This window comes from Bubalus kerabau, chromosome 11 (genome assembly GCF_029407905.1).
Source record: "Bubalus kerabau isolate K-KA32 ecotype Philippines breed swamp buffalo chromosome 11, PCC_UOA_SB_1v2, whole genome shotgun sequence".
Taxonomy (NCBI): domain Eukaryota; kingdom Metazoa; phylum Chordata; class Mammalia; order Artiodactyla; family Bovidae; genus Bubalus; species Bubalus kerabau.
Window position 1 is genome coordinate 35,613,167 of NC_073634.1, and position 26,707 is coordinate 35,639,873.

General features: G+C 39.6%; 1 protein-coding gene across 2 annotated transcripts in view; it reads right to left on the reverse strand.

Moving 5' to 3' along the window:
• The window catches only part of NRXN1 (neurexin 1), a 756,469-nt gene that overhangs the window by 591,247 nt on the left and 138,515 nt on the right, over positions 1-26,707 (reverse strand). For both annotated transcript variants that reach the window (XM_055540064.1, XM_055540063.1), the window contains 2 exons: positions 7,207-7,380; positions 1,076-1,195 (listed from right to left, as the gene is read on the reverse strand). In XM_055540064.1, the coding sequence (XP_055396039.1) occupies positions 1,076-1,195; positions 7,207-7,380 (294 nt within the window). The remainder of the gene's footprint in view (positions 1-1,075; positions 1,196-7,206; positions 7,381-26,707) is intronic.

The window sequence follows — 26,707 nt, forward strand, 5'->3', positions numbered from 1 at the left end:
TGGCTAGGAAATCATGCTATACTGCTAGGCTACAACAACTCAGTTCAATAACATATTTTAGTTTGACTCCATCTTCAACACATACACATATCTACTGACATGAACAGTCTCAAATATATAAAGGTCAAAATGAACAAACTCTAGTCTTTCTTTAAATCCATACTCAAGCTCAGCTTTAACTTGGAAGCCCAAACCTTCAATCATCTCACCTGCTTTCCCATCATCCCATCCTAGAGCTTTTCTTAAATGTGGTAGCATTTACAACATAAGTATGGAACTCTATTTTACAACAGAAGGCTTTGTCAGATATATTTTCTCAATACAGCAGAATGCCATGATTTGTAGGAAACCCTTTTATCATATTGATGAAGTACTGTAAAGCAGTACCTATTGGAAAGTTAAGAAGCAGAACTTCATCTCATATGCCAGTTAGTTTGGTCTCAAAATTCAGACTGCTATCACATAAATTAGGCTTTCACAGATATTCCATAATATATTGTGAATGCTGTGTTTCTTTACCATGCTTATTGTGAGACTGAAGGGGAAAAAACAGAAACACAAGTGGCTAAAATATAAGGGAGAATAGTTGAAGGACAAAGTTTAAACATACTGTCTGTTAACTTAAAAGATAGTGTGGGCTTGAAAAGATGTAGAGAGAGAAAAAAATAACAAGACCTGTTAATTCACTAAAATTCCAGCTCTCAAGATAGAATCTTATGAAATTAAATATTACTTAATAGAAAGCAACATGAAGGCTCTTTCAAAAATTAGGGAAGAAGTGTCATATAAAACAAAGGAAAAAATTATTTTCAACAAGGTATTCACTAGCAGTTCAAAAAATTCCAACGAAGAGTCAAAGACCAAAGGATCAACCATTATCACAGATTTTGGCGAATGGCATCTTTGATCAATACTTCAGTATTTCAAAATGGTTCTTTCTGTAGGATCAAACGCTTCTCCTGGTTACAACCATTGAACTTATTCATGAATAATATAAAGACTCTTAGCTGTAGACTGGGGTATCAAATAGTATCTGGAAGCAAAGACAAGCATCAGTACACACGCAGGTACTCACGGTCATTGCAGAGCGGTCCGCTGAAGGAAGTCATGCTGCAGTCACAGCTGAAGCCATCCCACTGCTGCAAGCACACCCCTTGGTTGGAACACGAGTCCTCCTGGCAGGTTGTGCTAGGCCCTGAAAAACAACCCAAAAGAAACTTGGGTTCTTTAAAAAAGTCAAAAATGTGTTACACATGAGCAAGGTCACACACAGTAGTTGCCAACACCTCAAATTACACGACCAAACTAGTCTGGAAAGTTCTAGTTCACACACCTGAATTAAGAACAGAGAAGCTGTCATATGAAGGTTTTCTGGAATTTCAAATATAGGACAAAATACGTTATAATAGTCAACTAAACCAACAAATAGTAAAAGCAAGCACATAGCTTCCAGTATGATTATGGTAGCAGGTAATCTCATTCCATCTTCAATAACTCTCTCTCACTGTTTGGATTTTAGAAAAATGCATGGATCTCCTTAACTTCTAACCAATGGGGAGAGACACCATGAGAGATGGAGATTACAACTTTCATGAAACTGAGATAAAGATTGGCAAAAAAAAAAAAAAAACAAAACTGAAGAGAGTTGTGCAAAAATGTCCTGCAAGTTTCTAGAAGTTTTCCTGCAGAAACTATGAATAAAGTTATGACTGTTGGTGTTTTGGATAGGTATGTTGGCAAGTATCAATTCACATGCTTTAACAATTTCATGCAATCAAACATAAAATTAAAAACTGTATAAATGACATGCCCCCATTTAACATACAAGAAAAAAAATGCTAGTCTATTTCTAAAGAATCATAACTAGAACACTGAAAAACAAAGAACTGAAAAGAATGATCAAAGCATTAAATGTAATCACTCTACAAACATATTCAAGACTGAAAGCCTTTATGCAAACTATGCTACAAAATAAAATTTCTTACACAGCATTCAAGAAGGAAAAAAATTAAATCTATACCGAAATAATGGTTACTGCAAAAATATAAGATATGTTATTTTGAGGTTTCCACTGTGTATTATGGGGTTTCAGTCTTGTTTTATACACACAGGGCTATCTACCTTGCAAGTCAGCTTTCATCAATGCAACTTTGTCAGCAAAATAAAAAAAAAAAAAGCAAAATATATTAAATGTTAGTAAGCAATACTGAAATGGGCAAACACAGAAGATTCAAAAAAGCATGCTGCTGTAAAGGGGGAGAGAAATGCTATGTAGAGCAAACAAATTAATAATTAACAGCCATAAATCTTAAGAGAAGCCAAAAATGAGAAAGCGATAATTGATTAGAATTTCACGACATATGTATTCATAAAATGGTTAATTGAGCCAATGACATGTAATGAAGGAAAATTAACAAGGCTTTTGCATGTTTTCCTCTCTTGGATAGATATGAATGCATTGCCAAAATGACTGCCCTGCTTAGCTGAAGCATGCAGCCCACTTATCATGTGTAGATACAATGTATACAATAGTCATTATCAGACCCTTTCTATTTTTTTCCCCCTCTGGGTCTTTTCTCTTGCTATTGCAGTTAAAGTTTAAAACTGTAATGACAGCCATTCTCTGCCGACACTTGGACCTTACAGTGAGACCAAACTATCCAAATGTAGACAACATCATTTAAAGTAGATGAAAGAAAAAGTAAAGAATGGAAGAAGCAAATTGCAATATAATTCCCCATCAAGAAAAGTCCTTTACAAGATTGCAAGGTGGAGTATTTATCTTTGCTTTTACCAGACGAGGTATTTATTGCTTACAGGTCTCAGAGTTACATCTATATTTTCCCTACCTTTATAACTGTCTTGGACTCTCACAAACTGCCCTGTGAATATTTATTACAGAAGAACCTCACTAGTAAGGGTTATCTTAGAGATGGGCGGAAAGGGAACAACATCTACCTCAATACCTTTAGAGTATAAACTGAAGATATTTTCTAGCAAACATAATTTTAGGTTTTATGAAAACACAAAAATAGATACCAGACTAATTACATGCTATTAACACTGACAGCCTTTGAGGTAACTGCTCTAGTGAATACATGAGAGTTATCTGTAATTAGATTTTGTACAAACTGATGTTTTAATAAATGCCAATTTTAAACATCCTCCTTACAAATATATTTTTATTAGAAATTCTGAGTCATGGTATTCTTCATAAAATGTATTGAATGTAGCCTAAACTATATGAATATTCACAAATTTAGAAATCATAGTATTGTAACTACTAATTGTATCATCATAATCATAATCAGTATAGTAATAATAACAAAAATAATAGTTGCTTTTAATAATAATAATAGCTAGTTTTTCTCACTTATTATATCAAAGAACCAAGGATCACTAAATTGCTCAGTTTTTGGTTTTTTTTCCAGTCTGTGAGAGGTAAGATCTTTATTCCATGGTACTAAAGACTGAAAATAATTAATGGTTGTTAAAAAAAAATAAAATCTTAAAGCAGTATTTCTTAGTGCAGTCCTTCCTGAGCACAAGCCCAGCTTGGGTCAGGGGCTGTTATCAACAATACGGTTCCCCTGATTTGCTCAGCAGAAGAAAAGAACAGGAACAAGAACTGACGAGGAGCCATGCTTTTGCTTTTATCTTTTTGTTTTTGTAAAAATTATCAGAAATAGAATTGCAAAATAATGCTAAACTCTAAAAATGGTAAAGTTGCAATTTTGAAAAATAACCTGCCTCTCCATATTGTACAGCAGCCACTCAGAGTGTCTGCCAAGTCTTTATGTGAGCATAAAGATATGCTTTATTATTATGTTTTTATTATCACAACAGTTTTTTATATTTTCAGGTATTACAAGAGCATTCAGGCCTATGCCTGACAAGTCACATTTTTCAAAGAACTCACCTTCTAGAACAATATTTAAACACTGACAGGTATTTGCATGAGACAAAGCCCTGAATTTTTCTTTTTAGTTTTATAATGTTCTTTCTATTTTATCACTGAATAAAATTGGGAGCAAGCCACAAAGACTTTTGTACTAAGTGTTTGAAAATAAGGATATTTTTGAAAAGGAAAGGAAAGTGAAGGTAAACGACAATGTCTGGAAACCAAAGAAACAATAGAAAAAGGTGCTTAGGTGTCTGGGATTTCAAATAAGACAAAGTTGGGCTCAAAGCTTCCATATCCGCTTACTTGCTGTGTGACATTAGGAAGATCACGTTACATCTGTAAGGCTCAAATTGTTTTTTAGTTCAGTCACTAAGTCATGTCTGACTCTTTTGCCACTCCATGGACCGTAGCCTGCCAGGCTCCTCTGTCCATGGGTTTTCCCAGGCAAGAATACTGGAGTAGATTGCCATTTTCTTCTCCAGGGGCTCTTCCTAACCCAGGGATGGAACCTGCATCTCCTGTATTGGCAAGCAGATTCTTTACCACTGAGTCTCCAGGAAAGCCTCAAGGCTCAATTTACTCCTCTAAAATAATCCAATAATACCTAGCTGTTAGAGTCTTGAGAATTAAATGAAATTGCATATATATAAACATTGTTATCAGTGCTTGATCAATGGTAGCTTTAATAATGAAGCATTTCTGGAGCTTATAATGCAGTTCAAGAGTTGAATGTTATGAGTAAATGCATGTGTCTAAAAGCTGCTTCACTGACTCCATGTACAGAAGTTATCTTGACTCACTATTGAGCTTAATTGAGTCTGATTATTGGTGCATTGCCAGTCTCTATTTTCTCTTATCTAAGCAGGTCAATGCCTTTCCAGGCAGTAATTTTCAGAGTTTGTTGTAAGGCCAAAAGCATCAGCATAAGTTAGGAACTTGCTAGAAACATAAATTCTAGAGTCCCATCTTAGATCTACTGAACCAGAAACTTTGAGGGTATTGTCAAGTGACATGGGTTTTAACAATGCTCCAGGTGCTTTCAATACTTGCTCAGGTTGAGAAACATTAATGTAAAGGGAAAAGGACAAGGTAAGCTCCATCTGCAAGCTAACACTTGTCATGTAAATAAAATAAACTATTACTCATTGAAATAAGTTAGAGAGAAAGGCAGCAAGTGATTATTGTGAGAAAACCAATGGCTTCTCACATGAAAAAAGCTTAGAGATGTGTTGGTCTTGTTGGGTGGACATGGTGGAAAATCATGGGAAGATATTATTAAGTGATGTCAAATTTATACTATTTCTGTTAATATTAATACGGGGGTTTAGTGATTCTGACGTGATTTGAACTCAAAACCCCTTAAGACAATCATCTTTAGAGAAATAATTCATGGACTATCTAGAAATTGATCCTGAAAAACCAATGACAGGCACATCTGAGATTATTCCTAGGGACCACAGAGAACAGAAATAATCATAAATTAAAAACTGTTAATCTTGATGTTGGAGCAAAAAAAAAATAGCGAAATATTAAGGCAGGAAGGCAGGAACATGTCAACATTTTAAAAATAAAGGAAAAGGGGTTAAGAGAGGGTGAGGATTATTAAAGCTCAGATAGTAAAGCAAACTAGATAAAGTAAGGAGGGAAACAATGATATAATCTACTGAATGATTTCAGATGTTCAAACCATAGTTTACAATTACTCAAGAGGATTCCAATCAATCATATTAACCAATTTGCTCATTAGATTATGATGGAAAATAACACCAAATTTTATTGTAAATATACTTTCTCAATACGTTTCTCATTAGTTTTCCCTCCCACTCACCCACTCAATTATGTGCCAGTGGTGGGAGGTCATGTGTGTGTGTCTGTTTTTCTATCTTGTGAGTGTTTAGCTGTGAATGTGTCTCTGTCTGTCTGCTCCCACCATCTCTTTATAGGTGAGAAGTCATCAAGCAACTTGTAGAAAGGCCTATTTTTGAAAAATATTTTCAGAAGAGTTTGTAGTAACTTAAAAAAAATACATATATCTTCAATTATTAGATCACCTCCAAGGATCAAAGTTATGTCTCACATTTCTGTATTCATCCACTAGAGAGAATGTATTCACTTAACAATTTTACTTCCTTTTTTAAATTAATGAAAGAATAAAACACACAGTTTCTTTTTGTTTTACAAAAGTGTGTTATTACAAAATATGAAATAAAGAAATATGGCAAAACATTAAAAATTAATTCATCAAAGATTTCAATTAAATAACCTTATTCTCTGGCATGATTAAAACAGTTTGAATTTCACCTGACTTTTCAGGAAAATATATACTGCAAAGAGGAAAAAAAATGTATTTTCAAATAAAAAATTTATATGTACGTAGGTAGTTACTAAACCTAATAGCATTATTTTGGCTGAGAAGAAATGATTCATAAGCTTCTGGGGGACAGGAATTCACATGTCTTCCTTCATTTCTCCCATGTGAAATTTCATTATGAATCTAAAATTTTCAAAATGGCCCGAACTGTATTCAACATTAAAGGAGAAGCAGCAACACATTCAGAGCTACAAAATTCAGGATAATGTGATTAAATTGCATTTATGGAGGGAGAGATGGCTCAAACAATCTGAGGTGTTGAAGTGAAAATTATCTAAAATGAAAGCAGCAATCAAAAAGTACTCCTACAGATCTTAGTCTGATAGAGAACACAAAAGAACAAAAAGATACTTGAGCACATTTCTGAAGTGTGGAATATTAGCCTTGGGGAATAGAAGAAACCAATTTTTGCCAAAACAAACATAATATATGGGAGACACTTGTGCTGTCATGTAGACACAAATCATATAGTGATTTGAGAATGAATGTCTGAATGTTATTTTCTTGTTGGGTCTTACTGAATGTAGATTTCAAAAAAAACAAAAAACAAAAAAAAACAAAAAACCAGTCTCAAGTTGATTAACATTTGCTGGAATAAATATGTTTTTCTAGTTCAAATGGAGTATCTATTAAATGCTATAAAGCAAGCATTGCAGAGCTGATTAGCACGCTAATGAGATGAACTATGGAATGCAAAGTAGAAAAATCAAGATCCATAGATATAGCTCCAATTTTAAATTTATTGAGCATTAGTGTAGGTTTGCAAACTGTCCAGAAAATTTAAGATGTATGGGATGAATAAGGATTTTTTAAGCCTTAAATAGAGATTTGGCCAATTGTCAGAAATGAACATTTTGCTGGCCAGAGAGATCTGTTCTCATTTATAGGTGGAATTAGAATTATTTTGAGTGTAATAACGAAGATCTAATACCTTCACATCCTCTCTCAATCTGTCCATTGCAGAAAAGAGCATCTGAGATGAGGTCTGGAAGCCGCCCATTTAGATCAACCGATGCCAGGCAGCCTTGAAAGCCCTCCTTAGCATGGACGAGCTTTGGCAATGATTTGTATGTTTCTTTGGCCACTCCTCCTATATACAAGTCACCTGTAGGAAGACAAAAATTTGGGTCACAAAAGTAATTTGTCATTGAGTTTAACCAACAGTAGGACAGGAAAAATAAATAGTAAGGTTTATTTTTCATTAAATTAATTTTCAAAATTAATAAAATTTATAACTATTTTCTTAAAAGTAGAAAACAGTAGAAGTGTTTGACTAATACATCAGCACTAGAAGAAATTTCTAGAAGCTAGTTCCACAGAAAACTAATTAATACAGTGTGGCCAAATGGGCAACATGGGCCATGAAGAGGCCCCTGAATTAAAATCGAAGTTATTATTTACCAACTCCATGGCTTTGAGCACTTAAAAAAAAAATTCTCTGATAGTTAATAACCTCATTTCTTAAATGGGAACAATAAAGTGTATCCTATAGGACTGTGTGAGGATTAAAAGATAAAATAATGGAGAGCATCAGAATGAAAACATGTAGTAGATGTTAGAAGGTGCTATTATTATCAAATCTACCTTCTGCTTAGAGAATTCTAGGTTTTTCTGTTAACTAGAAGCTCAACAAATTCTAAATGTCTAATGTCTAAAATTGCCTTTTCTATTATGCTTAAATCTATTATCCTTGCTTGTACCTATCTTATTCACCAACTCAATCCCATAGTACACTGTATATACCTGAAAATTCCACCCCCTTTCAAGTATTTATTTATTCATTTTTATGTAAAGGTACACCACTTTGAATTCGTTAAGCTGTTCTGGCATCATTTAACAAAGCATCAATAACTTTCCCCCAATTTTATTACAGTTTCTAGTGGGACATTTTGCTTTGCTTTCTCATCTTCATGTCTCTAGGTTTGAGACTTCCAAATTTAATGAACTACTACTTTAAAAAAAGAGATTGTAATCCAAGTTTGATTCTATTCCTTTCTATCACCCTATCTGGATAGCATTGAGTAGATGTAACTAACTGACTCTAGTAGACACTTAATCAGTGCAAAACATAAGGAGGGTCACCACAAATTTCCTTGATATACTACTCATGTTTTTAAGTCCTGGTAACATTCTATTTAGCTACTTAGTTCTTTGAGTTTGCATTGTCATTTGAATTTTCTGTCTCACCTTAACCATTTTATTTAACTCTCATGACACCCTGATACCATCTCCCACTGTAATACAGAACTCCTACATTCTTAATGTTTTCCGGGCCCCTTTGTATTGTTTTCATGAGACCTGGGAGTGAGGAGAACTACACGCTGATGCTCACTCTGATTGCTGAGTCATGAGTAATAAAAGCCTTGGTGTCTGACCCAGAAACTGTGTCTCCTGTCACCATCCACAAAACAGTAATAAGCTATCTTGGTAAGCAGGGTAAAAAGCAACACATAGAATATTCCTGGGTTGTATTGATAAGTAAATTGAGCTTGTTTATAGTCATTGAGCCATAAAAACTGAGAACTTAGGTCCCTGACCCACTAACTAAAGCTCAAAATACTAAACTAGGATGCCATAGATCCTCCATGATTTGTACTGAAGGTACTGGGTGTGTTTACTTTTGCTACTTCCTAAATAGAAGAAAACACCTATTGATTATTAACCAATATTCCTAATATTAAAGGATACCATGCTTTTGGTCTAAAACAGGATACTACCTTTGAAATACATGATTTTTTCTTCCACATTTCCTTTCTCTTAGTCTTTTCTCCCACATTTCAAGTGATTGTGTTTTACTTACTTCAAAGAAGGGATATGGATCAGAAACCAAAGACATAAAGAAGTTGTCCTTATGTATTTGATCCTTAAAATTCAAGGCTTTTAAAGGAGTGAAAAAGAATATAATGGCAATTACATGAGATGAGTAAAGCTTTCCTGTCCCTCATGTGGGCAAGCAGGAGAGAAAGTTGGAGGAGAAGAAGTGTGAACATAGTCATTCCCAAAAAGAGGACATAGTATTCTGATGTGGAGAAGGCAATGGCAACCCACTCCAATACTCTTGCCTGGAAAATCCCATGGACGGAGGAGCCTTGTAGACTGCAGTCCATGGGGTCGCTAAGAGTCGGACACAACTGAGCGACTTCACTTTCACTTTTCACTTTCATGCATTGGAGAAGGAAATGGCAACCCACTCCAGTGTTCTCGCCTGGAGAATCCCAGGGATGGCGGAGCCTGGTGGGCTGCCATCTATGGGTCGCACAGAGTCGGACACGACTGAAGTGACTTAGCAGCAGTAGGAGCAGTGTTCTGATGTGAGGTCTGGTGGGTGTCAAAACCTCAAGTATGCTGAGGAAAGTAATAATGATCAGTGGCATTTCCTCAAGAGAACCCAGAAGCAGCAGTGTAATCTTCAAGAAGAAAAAGCTGCAGGGTAGATTTAGACATGCTGAGAGCTTAGGGAACCTCACAGAGCTTTCCATATCCCACATGGTATGGAAGCAACAGAACAATTCCCAGAGTAGCACAGGGAAGAGCAGAAAAGGGCTGGTCTGAGGACGGCTTCCCCAGTGGTGCAGACAGTAAAGCATCCTCTTGCAATGCAGGAGACCCAGGTTTGATCCCTGGGTCAGGAAGATCCCTGGAGGAGGGCATGGCAACTCACTCCAGTATTCTTACCTGGAGAATTCCATGGACAGAGGAGCCTGGCAGGGTACAGTCCTTAGAGGTCACAAAGAGTCAGACTCGACTAAGAGACTAACACTGAGGAGGTTATGCACACGAAGAATACAGATGGTGAGTAGCAAGTCAGTCGGCACCTATGCTGTAAGTATAGATTATTTCACACTAGCTCTTGTGCAATCTCTCTCTATTCCCAGAATATTGGTACAGTGGAAGTCTTCTACCTCCAAATAATCTAGAAATAATCCCAGGGAAATGAAAGAATGAAAAGTTCCTGAGGTTAGATATTCACTAAGTCAAAGAATCAGAGCTCCAAACAGAAACCAAGGTGAGTTCTAGAAAAACAGAGACAAGTGTCTTTGTTGCTCATCTGAGATAGTGGGCTGATTTATGCTGTTAGATGTCAAGTGCAAGGACCTACTTCCTACATTCATGTATTGAAATAAATTTGTTAGGAAATTTCAGTTTTCCTCTAGGTCTACTGAATGTGGTATTGGAGAACAGTGGTAGCTGAATGAAGAATTCTTGGCACTGCTTCGGGCTGTAGAATTTAGTACTGAAAGTTATGTATGGGATGCTATATATATGATAATCAATTTTCTTCTTTCAATTTCTTTATTTTATTTTTTGACTGTACCACATGGCATGTGGGATCTTGGTTCCTCAACCAGGGGTCAAACCCACATCCCCTATATTGGAAGCTTGGAGTCTTAACCACGGGACTGCCAGGGAAGTCCCTCCTCTTTCTGACTATAACCTCCTCGAGGATAGAGACTGTGTCTTTGTTTTCAATTCTCCCTCGGTGCCTAGTACTGGGCTACAAGCACAGTGAGCACTAAATAGTGTCAGTCAGCTGATGGGTTGAAGCCATGTAGAAAAGAAAAGAAAAGAAAGAATGGCAAGGCAACACAAGGGGAGAGAGCTAATTCTAAAATGCACTTACTTCCATTCCCCACTTCCTACTATGTCCTACTTTTTTCCTATTAGGACACTTTCCCAAATAACTTTTTAAAGCTTATTGAAGAGAACTAGTAATCTTTCTCTTGTGCTATTAAAGAGCAGAAAATATTGATTCAAGCCATGTAGGATACAAGCCTCGGACAAAGCAAGGTGGATGAGTTTGGCTTTATAAGCAGGGGATTCATTCTCATTTTCATTACTGAAGCTGCACTTAGCACTGCCACTTAATACAGTCTTTATAAACTCTTCATATAGCAGACGGTGGTCTCAAGTCCCCCGGTGGGTTTCCATAGGAAGAGAACAAAGGAAACCTTTAAGTGGCTTGAGCCCTGTGTAGCATTAGAGTTCATCAAAGATGCAGCTTCTCCTTTTGATCCTTAAGATGATGGAAGGAAAATGACCCATTAGCACTAATGGGATCTTGAAGGCAAAATCCTGTGCATGGAAAGGAAGTTGGGTGTTTTTAAAGATCCAGTGTGTGAATGATACCCAGAATGGACATCTAGTAAGAGTAAGTTTCCTATGGACTTCAGGCTATGCTTTTACTCTTTCTTCAATCTATGAGTGACTGGTTGATTTTCATTAGTATTCTTTAAGTAGGCCATATATAGAACTGACAAGGAAATGATGGAGCTGGGGCAAAAGAAGATACAAAGAACATGTACAAAGCCAGATATATATCAAGAAACCCTGATCTGTGGCACTAGAGTGGAATGCATGTGTGTAGGGGGTGTGTGTAACAGTCCCCTCTCGAGAATATTATCTGTAGAATGGCCTGAAATGATACCACAAGAATCTGTTTCCCAGTAGCTGGGCAGTAATGAGCAGGAAATAGTGCACAAGCTTTTTAGTTATATCTGGCTACAGACCCTGGTTCTGCCATTTACTGATTGCCTCGGTGTAGGTACATTAAGTTATACAACTTTTTCAAGAGTCAAGATTTTTCATCTGTGAAATGGGTTAATAATGCCCACCCTGTCAGGCTGTGAGAATCACTTAGAATGCATGCAAGCATTGGGTACCGAGTGTCCTCAGCACACGACTGCTACGGTATGGCAGTGTTGGTGTGTGTTGTAAGAATTATCCATCGACAGTGTACCTCACTCTATGCTGACCTGCGCTGAGAAATACAGAAGAATAAGAGGTCTAAGTTCTCCCCTTGTTTCTAGTATAATTAGAGTGGTAAGATATCAACACACAAGTCTTATTTTCCTTGACTTAGTTTAGAGGCATTTGTGTACTTGAAGTGTGCCTTGCACTATCCAAGAAGCACCTTGAGAAGATTCTTTGATATACTCCATTTGAATCCTAGCAGCATTAAACCTGGTTACATAAACAGGACAGTTGTTTAATGCATATCTTTTAATTTGACATAAATAGACTGAGACAGAAGAATTCTGTGAATACCCAGGGCCAGGTTGTAAGGTTCAGGCTAAATGTGCCTGATAAAATCAGAGAAATAGAAGGATTTTATGGCCATCGACTGTAAGCTGGAATATTATGAAAGAGTTTAAATCAAAAGAAAATATAGGATGCATTACTTTGGGATGATGCACACACCAAATGCACACACCAAACATGGGGGACAGCACAAATATACCAGGAAGACAAAATTAAAACAGCATTCAAGAAAGAACACAAAAGGCCAGAATAGACTAGAAAAGAAGAATTTTCAAAAGGACCATGGTAAATAATGTTGGATGAGAAAAGTCAAAGGAGAGCCTTGAGCAACACGATAGAATTTGTGACTATTTTTTTTTCCAAAGGCAATGAGAAGTCCAAAAATATTAGACATTCAGGCTAGGAGATGAGAGAATGTGAAATAGCAATAATCTGGAGAGAAGAGAAGAAATTGTATTTAACATTCAACATGTGTAATTTGAGTAGGAGTGTCCTTTAGGTATCAGATGATATGAACCGGGGACTCAGGAATGCTAGGCCTGGAAGACCTGGCTTGGGAGCCATCAACCAGAAGCAGATAAATGAAGTGGTATAAGAAGTTTTCTCTTTTCTTAAAACAGGGAGCATAAGGCAGTTAGAGCAAGGACTTGGAGTGCATCTTCCAAAAGCAGAATGTAAGCATCAAGGTATAATTAGTTCTTTGACTCAGCTTTCCTGTTTATTCATATGCATTTTTTAGTGCCTCAAACATCTCAGTTTCATCTTAATTAAAAAAAGCATACATAAAAAGGACAACTGCTTTATGGATTTGAATAGCTAAAACTCTAGGGAAACTTAAGGAGGCTCCTGCAATCTCTTGTAAGTGGCATATGGGGGGAAAAAAGGTGAAACAATACACATTGTCTTACTTTCCAACTGGCCAGACTGGAGGAGTTTCTAGAGGCTTTGCTGAGAGGATTTGACCTTGTTTAGCAAAGATGGAGGCTGCTAACTTTCCTCTCAATTCTTGCTCTGATTGGCTAATATAAAAAGTACAAGTAGGCTGGGCTAGTTTCTTAGAGTTATTCTGTAGGAAAGATGTCCTTTCTTATCTTTGGGAACAATCAAACTCCACCTTCTTCCACCCCTCACCTCCACTGATTTGTATCTTTCTCTTCAATTTTCATCTTTTGTTGCATATCCACAAGTGAACATCTGCAGGTTATATCTAGACCATGTAAGTTAACATAGGCTTTCTTGGGAAGAAAAAATAAACACAAAACTATTTTTATAACTGGTGTACCCTGTTAGATAGAAGAAAAAAATCATCTCTAGTCTCTGAAGAACAAACACTCACTTCATGCTTTTTCTGGGGAGAAAGCCGATGTTACTATTTCCTGTGATTGTTTAAATAAATGATGTTAAATTACAGAAAGCAAAAGCATGGGAAGTTGTTAATATTTCTCTAACACATTTGAGCTTAAGAGGAGACAAATGGAAACTTTAATAACAAAGCACACACTGGATTGAACAATAAACACTATTCAAAATCACATCTGAGTTGAGGGCACAACAAATTATCATTATTGAAGTCAAAACTGATAATCTAAGTGGGTTTTTTGCTCTGAGACACTAGATCTGTGTCTTTTATACATCTCTATGGGAAATCAGGTTACTTTTAGAAATTCCTTGTTGAAGAGGTGCTCAGTGGTCACCAGTTTGCCTTCTTAGTTATCCTTTAACATTTATACACCTTAGCCTTCCTTGTTGCATAAAAGGTTTAATCCTAGAATAACCTGTTTTTACTTCTGCAGGAAATGCTGTAAACCCTAATCTTTAGGCTCATCCTGGCTTTCTAAGTTCAGCCTAAAAATAAACCATCATCTTTCCTATCTCCCCCTACTGGGAAATTACTTCTAGACTACCATGTTTTATAGCAGTCACATTTCTAGTCTCCCAGTCCTGAAGGAAATCAACCCTGAATATTCATTGGAAGGACTGATGCTGAAATTGAAGCTACAATACTTTGGTATCTGATGGGAAGAGCCATTTCATTGGAAAAGACCTTGACACGGGGAAAGATTGAACACAAAAGAAGGGGGCAGCAGAGGATAAGATAGTTAGATAGCATCACCCACTCAATGAACATGAATCTGAGGAAACTCCAGGAGACAGTGAAGGACAGAGAAGACTGGTGTGCTGCAACCCATGGAATCGCAAAGTCAGCCATGACTGAACAACTGTGATCTTAATCAAAATTATTTTCAAAACCATTTCAATTCCATTCTGTTTCTCACACCTTCAATTCAAATGACTGCCAGGCACTCTGGTGTTGATGACTTGACTTTGCCAATACGTCTGATGTCTGTGCCTCCATTTTCCTTTCCTTTTCCAATTCTAACCTCCCTTTCACCATGCAATAGCCCATCATCTGGTGTCCTGCCTCCATCCATCCTCCTCATTAGTACCATATCTGCCATCTCCACACTGTGGTCTGATTCCTTTTATATCTCCTGCTATCTTTTACATAAAGCATGAGGCTCAGCAATGGTCATGATTCTGAGTTTTCCTCCCTCAGAAACCTTTTCTAAACTTTCAACGATCTCTCCCCAACAATGTTGGCCAGGTAGAGAATTAAACTAACATCAATCCTCTACCTATTTACTAATCTTTAGTCAAACTGTATTTTTCTCCATCTCTGGAATACCACACGTTCATGCTATTTCATCATTCTTTGCAACACATGGCTTCCATATCATGAGTCTTTTCCCTTCCAATATTCCATTTCAAAACCGTACCCACTTTCTGGGTCCAACTCAAATTTCACCTCGTTTATGTGTTTTCTCAGTCATAGGCAAGTACAATATATGAATCCCCCTAACGTTTAAAATCTCTTTTCTGACAATTATCATTTAATTCCCCATTCTTTATGTAGATATTTCATCTTCCCATTATTTTATAAATTCCTTGAAGAACCATCATAAGCAAAGCATCTTTTTTAGTCTTATTTTCACTTAGCATTCACTAGCTATTTGTTGACTCACTGAATGAATGGATGAATTTGCAGTTTCCATTCAATAAATAATCATTTAAACATAAAGATAGAATGAAGGTTTTATGAACATAGCATTCATATTTGTCCCTGGTTCCTTCCACTTGAGAAGTAACAAGTAAAGTTAATTGTGGGGAATTTTATCTTCTACTGACCCCTTCCTTGAAGACATCTAGCTCATTAAGAGGGTTCAATGCAGTGACATTTTTTTCTATTCTGATAGTGTAATTCAGGAACAATTTTAACTGATGTGTTGAATTTTTTTTTTTTTCTTTTTGTAGAGAGAGGCAAAGATAGGTACAGAACTAGTTTAGGGTATCATTGTGTGGTAGTGAGAACCTATCAACGAGTCTCTTCTGCAGTTAAAGTAAGTGCCAAAATCTTTGTGGGAAATTAAATTTCAGTCTATCCTGGCCTTCTACCTCATTCTAGCTTTGTCCAGTCTATCATTCTCCCTGTGGCCCCATATATAAGTATGTCCTAACTCGTGCGGCCTCCATAGGCACCCTCCACACTATGGACACGTTATACTATTTTTCTAGAAGCTTCTACTCTATTACACTGTTATCATTACAGAAAGGCATGCATGTATTGTCTGTGGCCATAGAAGAGGGCCAGGCTAACTGTGTAGATCCCTGATGCCTTGCCTGAGTACATCTGTTAATCCCTGTGTGCACTTCCTGTGGGTTTGCAGATGTCGCTCTCCATCCAGCCTGTGAACCACTACTCCAGGACTCAGATTAGAGTCCCTCTGGTCTCCTGTTACTAATTCGAAGGCCACTGCCAGCCACAGGTATTCTGTATTTCATAGTGGGCTCCCACATCTAACAATTCATATATTGTTTTCACTACAGAGACACTGAATTTCACAAAAAAATCATTGAGACAATTGAATTTAAATGTACAGAGCCCTGACCAAATGAGAGAGAACCTCCTCACTGCTTTGAGTCCTTCGTGATCAGTGCAAGCTTTGTTATGGCCAAAACCAGAAAAGATAGCTCTGACTTAATAATAATAACTGACATTGGTGTAGTGCCCTAAACTTTACCAAATACTTGTACATAGATTGTGTCATTTAGTTTTCACCTGATGAGCTACAGAAGAAATAAAGGTTATCATGGACACATGTCACAGACACAGACACTATGGTTCAGGGGTTCACAGCCAGAAAAAATGGCAGGTCTGATTCCAAGCCCAGTGTCCTGAATCTATGATAATTTTCACTTAATCTGCACTGGTTTACACAGTGTACATGCCGGGTGTCCAGTGGCCAGTTTGTACAGTTCCACTGCCACAAAATACAGGAGTGTTTTGGGGTAACTTGACTAGTGGAGAAAAGTAATGGTAATAAATGTTTGCAGAGTCCAAATTAAATAGCACATATTTCCAGGATGAAGCAGAACCCACCTGCATGCTCATTGACTGATCTCACAAAGTCAATTTGCTTCTATAATCATAAATGTTAGGTATCTAAATTCCAACAAGTGGATAGAATTCTTATGACTTCCAAATTTGACTTTTAGATATGACAGCTACTTTTCACTTGCCTCTCACAAAGAGATAAGTAGAACGCCTGCATTCATCTGTGACCCAGTGTAAGACTTGGGTATGAATAGGTGGGGGGGGTCCAAGAAAATTGGAGTTCAGACCTTAGCATTCCCCTGTAGTAAGGCTTTAAGACATTGACATTATAGTTACGGACAAGACAGACAATGCTTTCGACACTCTGAAATTTCTGTTTCTAGCTGGTATCTTTGATACAAAATTGCCCCAAAAAAGAAAGTTTTTGAAAAGTATGATTGTAAAACTTAATTTCTTTGTGTGTTTGGCCAACAGACTCTAAGGCAAAGCCAGTGGGCACGTTAAACAGGAAATAATAAAGTGAATTGCTATTGATGGGTGTGCAGTAATCCATTTGTAAATCACACTATGTCAGTGGCAACGTGGCAGACGGGGTGCGAGTTCAGGTGTATCAGCTCTTGTCAAGCTAACTTTGTCTCGTGCTCAGTGAATTTACCTTTTGGTTAAAAACAGGGTTCAGGTATTTCCACTGTTTTTACATTTTCCCGTCCGAGTGACAGCCAGTTTAGAAACTGTAGATATCCTTTAGCAGCAAACAATCCTATCACTGCTGCATGTTTTGTTTTCCACTCCCTGGGGGCTGCTCTTTGGGACTGCCGACTGCCTTGCAGAAATTCTTCGTCTCACACATACGGTCACACCTGACATGTGCACAGACCTCCACGTGACCAGTGCCTTGCCATCTCTTGTTTCATTTGATTCCAAATCTTCACAATAAGCAGGAAGGGGTTACTGTCCTCACCAAACAACCCTTCTGAAAAGGTAATTTTCAGAAAAAGACCTCCCCAAGGCAATTCAACAACTCCTGGGACAGTAACACTGGCACCCCAGCCTCTAAGTCCCGGGTGACCTCTCTTCCCACTGCAACACGCTGCCTCATTTTACTAAAACCCTTCTCGGTGATAAGAGAATGGGTAGAAGAGGAGTTTAGAAATCACTGAACTAGAGACTGAGAGACTTATAACTAGGGGACCCGTGAGAGGACCTGCCCAAATGTGTTATCTTTCCTGAGATTTTGAGGCGCTCTGGATAACAATTTGAGCTTTCTTTCTTTTTCAAAATAACTTTTATTATTTCAAAGAAATTTTCTTTTCCTATTTAAAAATGAATGCACACTTTTTTGGGTGGAGGGGAAAGATCTAGCAAGGTACAGAGTAAGTATAAAAGGAAGGTTCTTCCCCATCATAATGGCCTGTTTAATGCAGGTCAAAAATGGAACCTGCTCTCAACTTAGATATAGGGGGAAGTCACCAGGGTTTTCTGGAGAGTTTGAAAGGACAAAGTGATACAAAACACACAAAAAAGCTTTACAGACATTGTCAAAAAGCTTCCAAAATATTATGAGCTTCAGGGTCAAATAAAACTCTTACTTTTTACTTAGGTACCTGAACTTTTCTGTATTTTTTTTCAAAGAATGAATTGCTTCTGTGTTTAAAGGATGGAATATTCTCAATCAGGTCATCAAATCCCACTGGACCAGTACAAAATTCCTTAGGGCAGGTCCCCAAACACTTTGTTCTTCCAATATTTAAATTACCCTTAAGGAGAAATGCAGATAGTTAACAGCAATGATCAAAAGTGGGGCTAGATATGCAGGGAAATTTCCCTTAAAGCTAGGAGAATGGAGGGCTTTAGCAGTTGAATGGACTAGCTAACAGCCTGCTGGAACAGCTGATGATGGAAGAACAGGCTAATCTCCAATTATCCAATCAAATTCTATATTTGCCTGGGCCTGCTTTAGGCATCTATAAATGCAAATGTTCTATGGAATGCATATTAAGGACACAGAGCAATTAAAATTGTTGGCTGTCATATTTGAGGAAGACTTCAGGGGCTAAGGAAACAGACCCAATATATAGGTTCTATACAAGGCATAGAGATGGGAAGAGCACGTGGAAAGTGAAAGGGAAAATATCCAGTTATTCTGCAATTACCAGAAGTGACATTTTCAGTGCTACAGCACTACACAGGTATTATAGCAACGTCAAATGTTCTGAAGAACTACATTTTACACAAGGGAAGAAATATTTTATTACATGACATTTTTCTCTAAGATTTTTCCATGAACCAGAGCAGAAGGATGGTTTTGGGATGATTCAAGTGCATTATATCTATTGTGTACTTTATTTCCATTTTTGTTACATTGTGATATAAATAAAATAGTTATACAACTCAAACCATAATGAAGAATCAGATCATCAGGCATTATCCTAGATTCTCATCAGGGTACGCAACCTAGACCTCTCGCATGCGCAGTTCACAGTAGAGTTTGCGCTCCTAGGAGAAGCTAACGCTGCAGCTGATGTGACGGGAGGCACAGGCAGGAATGCGAGTGATGGCAAGTGGCTGTAAAAACAGTTGAAACTTTATTCTGCTCACCTGCCATGCACCTCCTGTTGTGCGGCCCGGTTCCTAACAGGCCAAGAACTGGTACCAGTACATGGCCCCAGGGATTGGGGACCCTTGTCGTAGATAACTTGTTTTGTGTTTCCTGCAGTTGAGGAATACAGAATTGCTGTGTTATAGATACAGTACATTAGTACAGGACTTTAAGAGCTTGAAGAAGTCTTTATACAGTCTCTGATCTCCACAGAGAAACCAGTGGTGGAATCTAAACAGTGAGTGTGTGGAAGGGGAATGGTGGGGTTCAGACAGAACCGAGCACAGCCTGGCTGGGAATGCTAACACCCAGCCTCTAAGAAACCTGGCAATTGGGCTGTCCTGCACCAGGGAAGTTTTGAGAAAGTAGACTATGAGAATGTTGCCAATGCCTGTCATAGCCAGGTGGGCCTTACAACCCCCTTGCCTTATAAACATTTGGGCTTTAAAGAACACATTGGCTGAGCTTCTGCATGGTTGTGAGAATTAAATGAGATCTTGTGAGTAAAATACTTATAAGAGTTCATGGGATATGATCAGCTCTCAGAAATAGCTAAAATAATTATTACTGTTATTTGATTTTACTATTACTAATGTTTGGATGAGATGTTTAACTTTCCTAAACCTCAGTTTCATCATCTACAATGTGGTTAAGTACAGCAGCACCAATTAGCCACACACACACACACACACACACACAAATAAGGGAATAATATATGTAAATCTTGGAGCTAGTGCTTAGTGAAAAGCAGATGATGATGAAGATGGTATGGGGGACCTTACCTAAGGATACACAGAAATAAATGGTAGAGATTCTATTTCACCAAGTCTGTCTGACCCCATGCCTGAACCTTAATTACAAAGCTTTATTGCTTCTTGCATTACCCTTAAGAAAAACCACAATAATTAATTGCAAAGGCCAAGTAAGGGCCCCTTATAAGAGTGGACACAGAAAACCATATTAATGTGGCATTAACAGGAAAGCCTGATTGACCTAATTCGGTTCTGAAGTAGCACTGGAGGTCCCCTCCATTTTATGAAAATGATGGGCCAGCAGCAGCACAGTGGCATCAACAATGTGCTTTCCTAGTGAGTAAAGACAGCAGAACCAGCTTTGCAGCATCTCTACAGTAGTGGGGTGACTTTGTACTATGCCCACCCAATTTTTCAATCTATTCCAATTTTGACCTATGGCTCTGGACAAACTGTCCAGGGTCAAGGGTAGAAGCTAGTTGTCCTGTGAGTCACAGCAAAAGAGGACTGGATATGCATTATCAAGAAACCCTAACTCAATGGAACAACTGGCTGAAAATTATAGCAGTATTTACTTCTGAGATGTATAACGAGCAATTGAAACATTACCCAGATGCCAGCAATTGAAACATTACAGTTCTAAAGGAGCCTTGTTTGAATCTTTCCAATCCACAGAGGATGAGAATCTAGCTTCCTTCCTCCTGTGTTCCTGTGAATTCCAGGGAGACTATGACTTCTGCTTTGGCTTCTGTATCCCCTGCGCTGCCTCACTCCCGATGAACACAGTCTCTGTCTCGACCACAAAGTACTTTTGTCCAGCCCAAGCATTTATGATCTTAGTCATCTGAACAAGCTGGTGCCATACAATGCCTGATTTCCCACCATCTAGATGACTGTAGCCTCAATCCCCAGTCCCTGCTCCATAGCAAGGCAACCCCATCCTCTCGATTTTTGCACAGCAGCTTCAAGGTCACCTTGTGGAGCCCTTGATGGCTCTGCTTACACCCCAAGTAGACTGTCCAAATGTTTCTTCAAACAAATCCAGGGTGCCATATTTCTACAGTGTGACCCTGCCTCCTGATCACAGACAGGACATGAGTTCCAATCAAATTTACTCCCCCAAGAATGTGGCACTGGGACTCCCAAACTCAAGTGAGTTGCTCTTGGGTATTTGAGTTGGTCAGGGGTGGAAGGCCAGGTCTGGGGATGCCAAAATTTTGCCAATGCTGGTGAAAGCAGAGCAAACCAGTGTGCAGAGAAGGAGAGCATGTGGCCTCCCTGTGAAGCTGGGAGAAGGCAGCTCCCAGCCCTGGTGGAGACCGGGAGAGCAAGAGAGGCTGGCTGGTTGCTGACGGCTTTCCTGATATGTTCTCAAGAGCTCCAGCTGTAAATGTTCTCTTTCTTGCCCTTGGGCTCCTGGAATGCTACACTCTGCCCCATTCCCTCCTTTAAGTTCATCTGAATGGGTTTATGCTTCTTGTACCCCCCCAAAATCTTTGTCTTTCTCTCCCCTCAGGAAAAAAAAGAAGAGGGAGGTCTGAGAGCAATGAAAGCTAAGACTTAAGTCCTTCTTCAGTGAGAGAGATGACATCAAGCTTGCCTTTCCAGATGGTCCTAATGCCGGGAGCTTTTGGCTGAGAAGCTCAGCCTCTAAGAAGACAGCTCAGCACACTCCTGATGCTCCCTGAAGAGGGACACACACAGAGACCTAGCTGTGATGAGGCTGAGGCCCTGTGAGCAGTCACCTGGCCCTTAAGGACTCAGCTCTGAGCACATGCAGGCATTTTGTTCTTCACAGCATCCACAGCACCAGCTTTAAGAGCTCATCCTCTGTCGTCCCCTTCTCATGCCTTCAATCCTTCCCAGCATCAGGGTCTTTTCCAATAAGTTCAGGGGAAGGACAGAGGTCCTTAAAGTTGCACAAGAAAAAAACGCTAATGGGTGGCCCACATGCTTCCAGGCTTCATCTTGAGCCTGTGGCCAACCATACGAATTGGTTTCTCTGGTGAGTCCACAGAAGGCCTCACCTTTATTTTCTGCACGTGCTCCAGGTGGTCAACGGCAGTCAACTGAGGTGAATCCAAGAAACATTAATACAATTTGTTTTCCCTGGTCTACTGTGAAAAGTGTTAAACTGGGGATTTGAAGACCAGCCAGATCTAGAACACTATCTGACTGGTTGTGCACAGTCTCTCCTGAACATGTTTCTCTCATCTGTAAAAGGAAAGGCTCAGATCAAAGTGCCTCCCAGATCCCTTCAAATAAAAAGTTCCCAGGATTCTAACAGTGGGAAAACAAATTTTAGATAATAAAGTCGATGGGAGTTGGAAAAAAAAAAAAAAAAAAAAAAAAAACTAAGCATAGTAAAACAATGCCCAAAGTAGAAGAGATTCCAAAACAAGTATCAATACATGAGTGAAAAAATTGAAAAAAAAAAAAAAAAAGAACCTAGGGGGTGGGATGGGGTGGGATGTGGGAGAGAGGTTTAAGAGGTAGGGAACGTATGTATACTTATGGCTGATTCATGTTGATGTATGGCAGAAACCAACACAACATTGTAAAGCAATTATCCTCCAATTAAAACAAATAAATTAAAAAAGAAAACAGAGTCAGAGTTGCTGGTAGGGAATAAGATCTTAAACTCTGTGGCAATCATGGAAGCTGCTCCAAGGGTTTTAAGGCAGCAGAAGGAAGAGCTTCCAAGCAACACATTAGACAGCAGGTCCGAGGCAACTGGGCATGAGGAGGAAAGGGTGTCTTGGCGGGGCTGGGTGTCGGTGGGGAGGGAGAGTGGGATTAAAACAAATTGACAAGCGCATTATAGTACAAAGAAGAGAATGAGACTGATTTCTGCAAAGCCTGAGATTTCAATGGAGAAGTCAGGAGAGAAACAATAGTTTCATTTCTCCAATTGTCTTTAAGTTCTTATATGGGAAATGGCTTAACAAAAATGTCAAGTCTCACTTTTATGTACTCAGAGCCCAATTGTCTCTGTTCTGCACTGTGACAACTGCCTCCAGAGTGGCCTCTCTCCTTAGCCCATCCTCTGTACCAAAGTCAAAGGAATGATTCTTAAGCGTACCATAATACTCCACTCTCCCACCTAAAACCCCTTCATTCCCTCCTCTTCACCTTCTGCCGTGATGCTTAGCACCTTCTGAATAAGCAAATCGCCCTGCTCCCTTCTGAGAAGCTATGAGAGCCTTCCAACACACAGCCTCCTCCCCAGAGACCATCTTTTAAGCTCCAATTTAATCTCATGCAAATCTACCTGTGTGTTCATAGCTACTCAGTCTGAGAAAGTAAGCCTGACCACAAGGACCAGGGCAAATGCCCATGAAGCTGTGTTCTAGAGAGGTCCACTCACCATATTAGAGCACGTCTTTGGGAAAATCTGAAAGTGAGAAGAAGAGGAGAGTAGACAAAAGTGGAAATACATACAGGAGACAAAGAAACAGGTAGAAGCCATGAAGCAGAAGGATCTAACTGGGAGCAGACACAGCAGAGAGAGGGTTGGAGGTGTAGGCCTGGATTAGGGAGCAGTGGGTACTCCTGATGGCTCAGCGATAAAGAATCCACCTGCAATGCAGTAGCCTCAGGAGATGCAGGTTCAATCCATGGGTTGGGAAGATGCAGAAGAGCCTGGAGGTCTACAGTCCAAAGGGTCACAAAGAGTCAGACATGACTAAAGCAACTCATCATGCATGCACACACGGGCACTCGTATCCAAGGAAACACTTATGAGGGTTGCTCTTGAGACCGCAGTATGACAGTCAGAACAAAGTTCTTATTCTCTGCGTGGCTGCACTGTTCAGTAGCTGAAAGGATGTCTTGTCTCTCTTACTTCCTAATGGGTCCTTAAAATAATCTCCCATTAGCTAAAGTAATGTGAGTAAATCTCTTTCCCTTACAAACTGAAAAAAAAAAAAAAAAAAAAGAAAAAGAAATGCAATAAAGACAGCCTAACCAACAGGACAGACAACATGCTTAATGCCATCTCTTGCTTTAAGGCTGAGCTCAAAGTCAGACTCTCAAAGTTTTGTATTTGCGTAAATTATCTGGGCAAGGCAAGCAGGCTATCAGATGTCACTTGGCTGAGTACACAAAGCCAGAGTGTATTTAAACATGATCAGAGCTTTGGAATAGAATCTGGATCACTGATGTTGTACAGTAATGATCTGTCAAAAACACAGAAGAAAGAAAGAGGGGGCCTATGTGGTCTATGCGGGTAGGTAGCTGAGTAATAGAGACTGATATGAGATCAAGATGGAAAGAGCAAGAATGCTATTCATCTTCAAATTTCTGCTTAGAGATTGAACCTATTTGTAAGGAAAGCCCTGGTCGGGTTGTCTCTGCCTAGGGGAGCTCTTAGTGGCTTACAAGCTGGATAAACAATAGCAGGTGTTTGCTTTTCAAGGTAGGTGTAAGGAGGGCTACGAGGGACGTTAACAAGCAGACACTGCTCATGGTGGTGACAAGGGAAGAGACAAGATGGGAGGAAGAGGGAACACTCGCTCAGGGCCCATGGGGTCAAGGAACGTGGGGTACGAGAGAGAGAAAGGGCCAAGCTCTGTCTGAGCTGCTGCTGCTAAGTCACTTCAGTCGTGTCCGACTCTGTGCGACCCCAGAGACGGCAGCCCACCAGGCTCCCACGTCCCTGGGATTCTCCAGGCAAGAACACTGGAGTGGGTTGCCATTTCCTTCTCCAACGCATCAAAGTGAAAAGTGAAAGTGAAGTCGCTCAGTCGTGTCCGACCCTCAGCGACCCCATGGACTGCAGCCTTCCAGCTCCTCCATCCATGGGATTTTCCTTGCAGGAGTACTGGAGTGGGGTGCCATTGCCTTCTCCGAAGCTCTGTCTGAGCTGACCTACAATTGCCCTGTAAGTGAATTATTCCCTTTTAAGTAATTTTGCTAAGTGGCCACCTGAGGGCACTGTATCCCCTGCACCCAGTAATCATTTATTTTCTCCTTATGAAGGAAATTTCCTCAATTTGCTGAAGGATAAACTTAAGTAATGCCTCAAGAAAGGGGGCCCAGGGACCCAAGGAACATTGGGGCTTGGGGAGGAGGCAAAGATGACCCTTCTCTCCATCTTTGTTCTTGAACTAGATTAACGAATGAGCAAGACTGACCTCAATTCAAATCCCTGGGTAATCAATTGCAAGGAGTAAGTAAAATAACCTCATTTAAATCTATTTTTTTTAATGTAAAAATTAACTTTGAATAATAAGTAGTTTCCTAAACAGTATTTTATAGTGTCAGAGACTGTGTAAAATAGAAAAAAAACCATAAATAATAAAAAAAAATCCATTTAGTGTTTAGTAGGGACTAATGGCACCCCACTCCAGCACTCTTGCCTGGAAAATCCCATGGACGGAGGAGCCTGGTGGGCCGCAGCCCATGGGGTCGCTAGGAGTCAGACAGGACTGGCAACTTCACTTTCACTTTTCACTTTCATGCATTGGAGAAGGAAATGGCAACCCACTCCAGTGTTCTTGCCTGGAGAGTCCCAGGGACGGGGAAGCCTCATGGGCTGCCGTCTATGGGGTCGCACAGAGTCGGACATGACTGAAGCGACTTAGCAGCAGCAGCAGCAGCAGCAGGGACTTAGCAGCAGCAGCAGCAGGGAGTCAATTTATAGAAGTTCCTTCCCATGTGCATACACATGCAAGCAAACAGATGTGTCAAATACAGGAACAAGGGAAGGGACAGCAGGAGGAGTTAAGCCAACCCTTTCTCTTTCTAAAGGGGGCAGGACCCAGAAGTTCCACAATGCAAGTAGGGACAGCTATGTTAGGCAGTCACTGTACAGAGCGAGTTTCTGCTGCTCTTTCCATAGCAAGAGCTTGTACATAAAAGCCAGAGGGAATGGGACACAAACAGCTGGGAAATAAAGATGAAAACAAAACTGTGTCAGCGGGGAGAGACATGCAACCCCGTGAGAACGTGGCAGCGTCATGAAAGACAATTTAAACAAGGTCACAGGCGGGAATTCTTCTCAGAGATCATTAGACTCTCGCCCATCTCTAACCACCTTCTTCCCAGTCAACCTGGGGAACGGGATAATCAGCACCTAGCTTGCACATTTCCACACAAACCACTGTCTATATAATGAAACAGAGCCACAAACAAAAGCATGTGTTATTCTGAAGACTAACCGCGGAATTCTGGTTGGGCAAAAAAAAAAACAAAGTCGGCTTCTCAGCGCCAGCGGAGACTAGGGAGACGCTTCCCCCGCCCCACCAGCCTCCCAGACGGCAGGTTTTGCAGCCTTATGCTGCCCTCTAGTGTCTTTTTCTGGTATGGTTCCATAAGAAATAAAAATATTTCCAAGGCTCCTGAAGCAACCAAAGATCACTTTGGCTGAGAACTAGGAAAACAAAAGTAAAATCCTAATATGAAAACAAAAGCAGGCTTCGCACTAAAATTCGAAAGTGAGTTAAATCTGGCCTCAGCACAGACACTGCATTTGTTCAGGGCTTTGAACTACAGCATCTGGATTAGTGAGTGTAGGAAACCTGCATTGGATCCCTCGGTCTGGAAGATCCCCTAGAGAATGCAATGGATACTCACTCAGTATTCTTGCCTGAAGCAGTTCATGGACAGAGGAGCCCGGTGGGCCCCAGTCCATGGGGTTGTAAAGAGT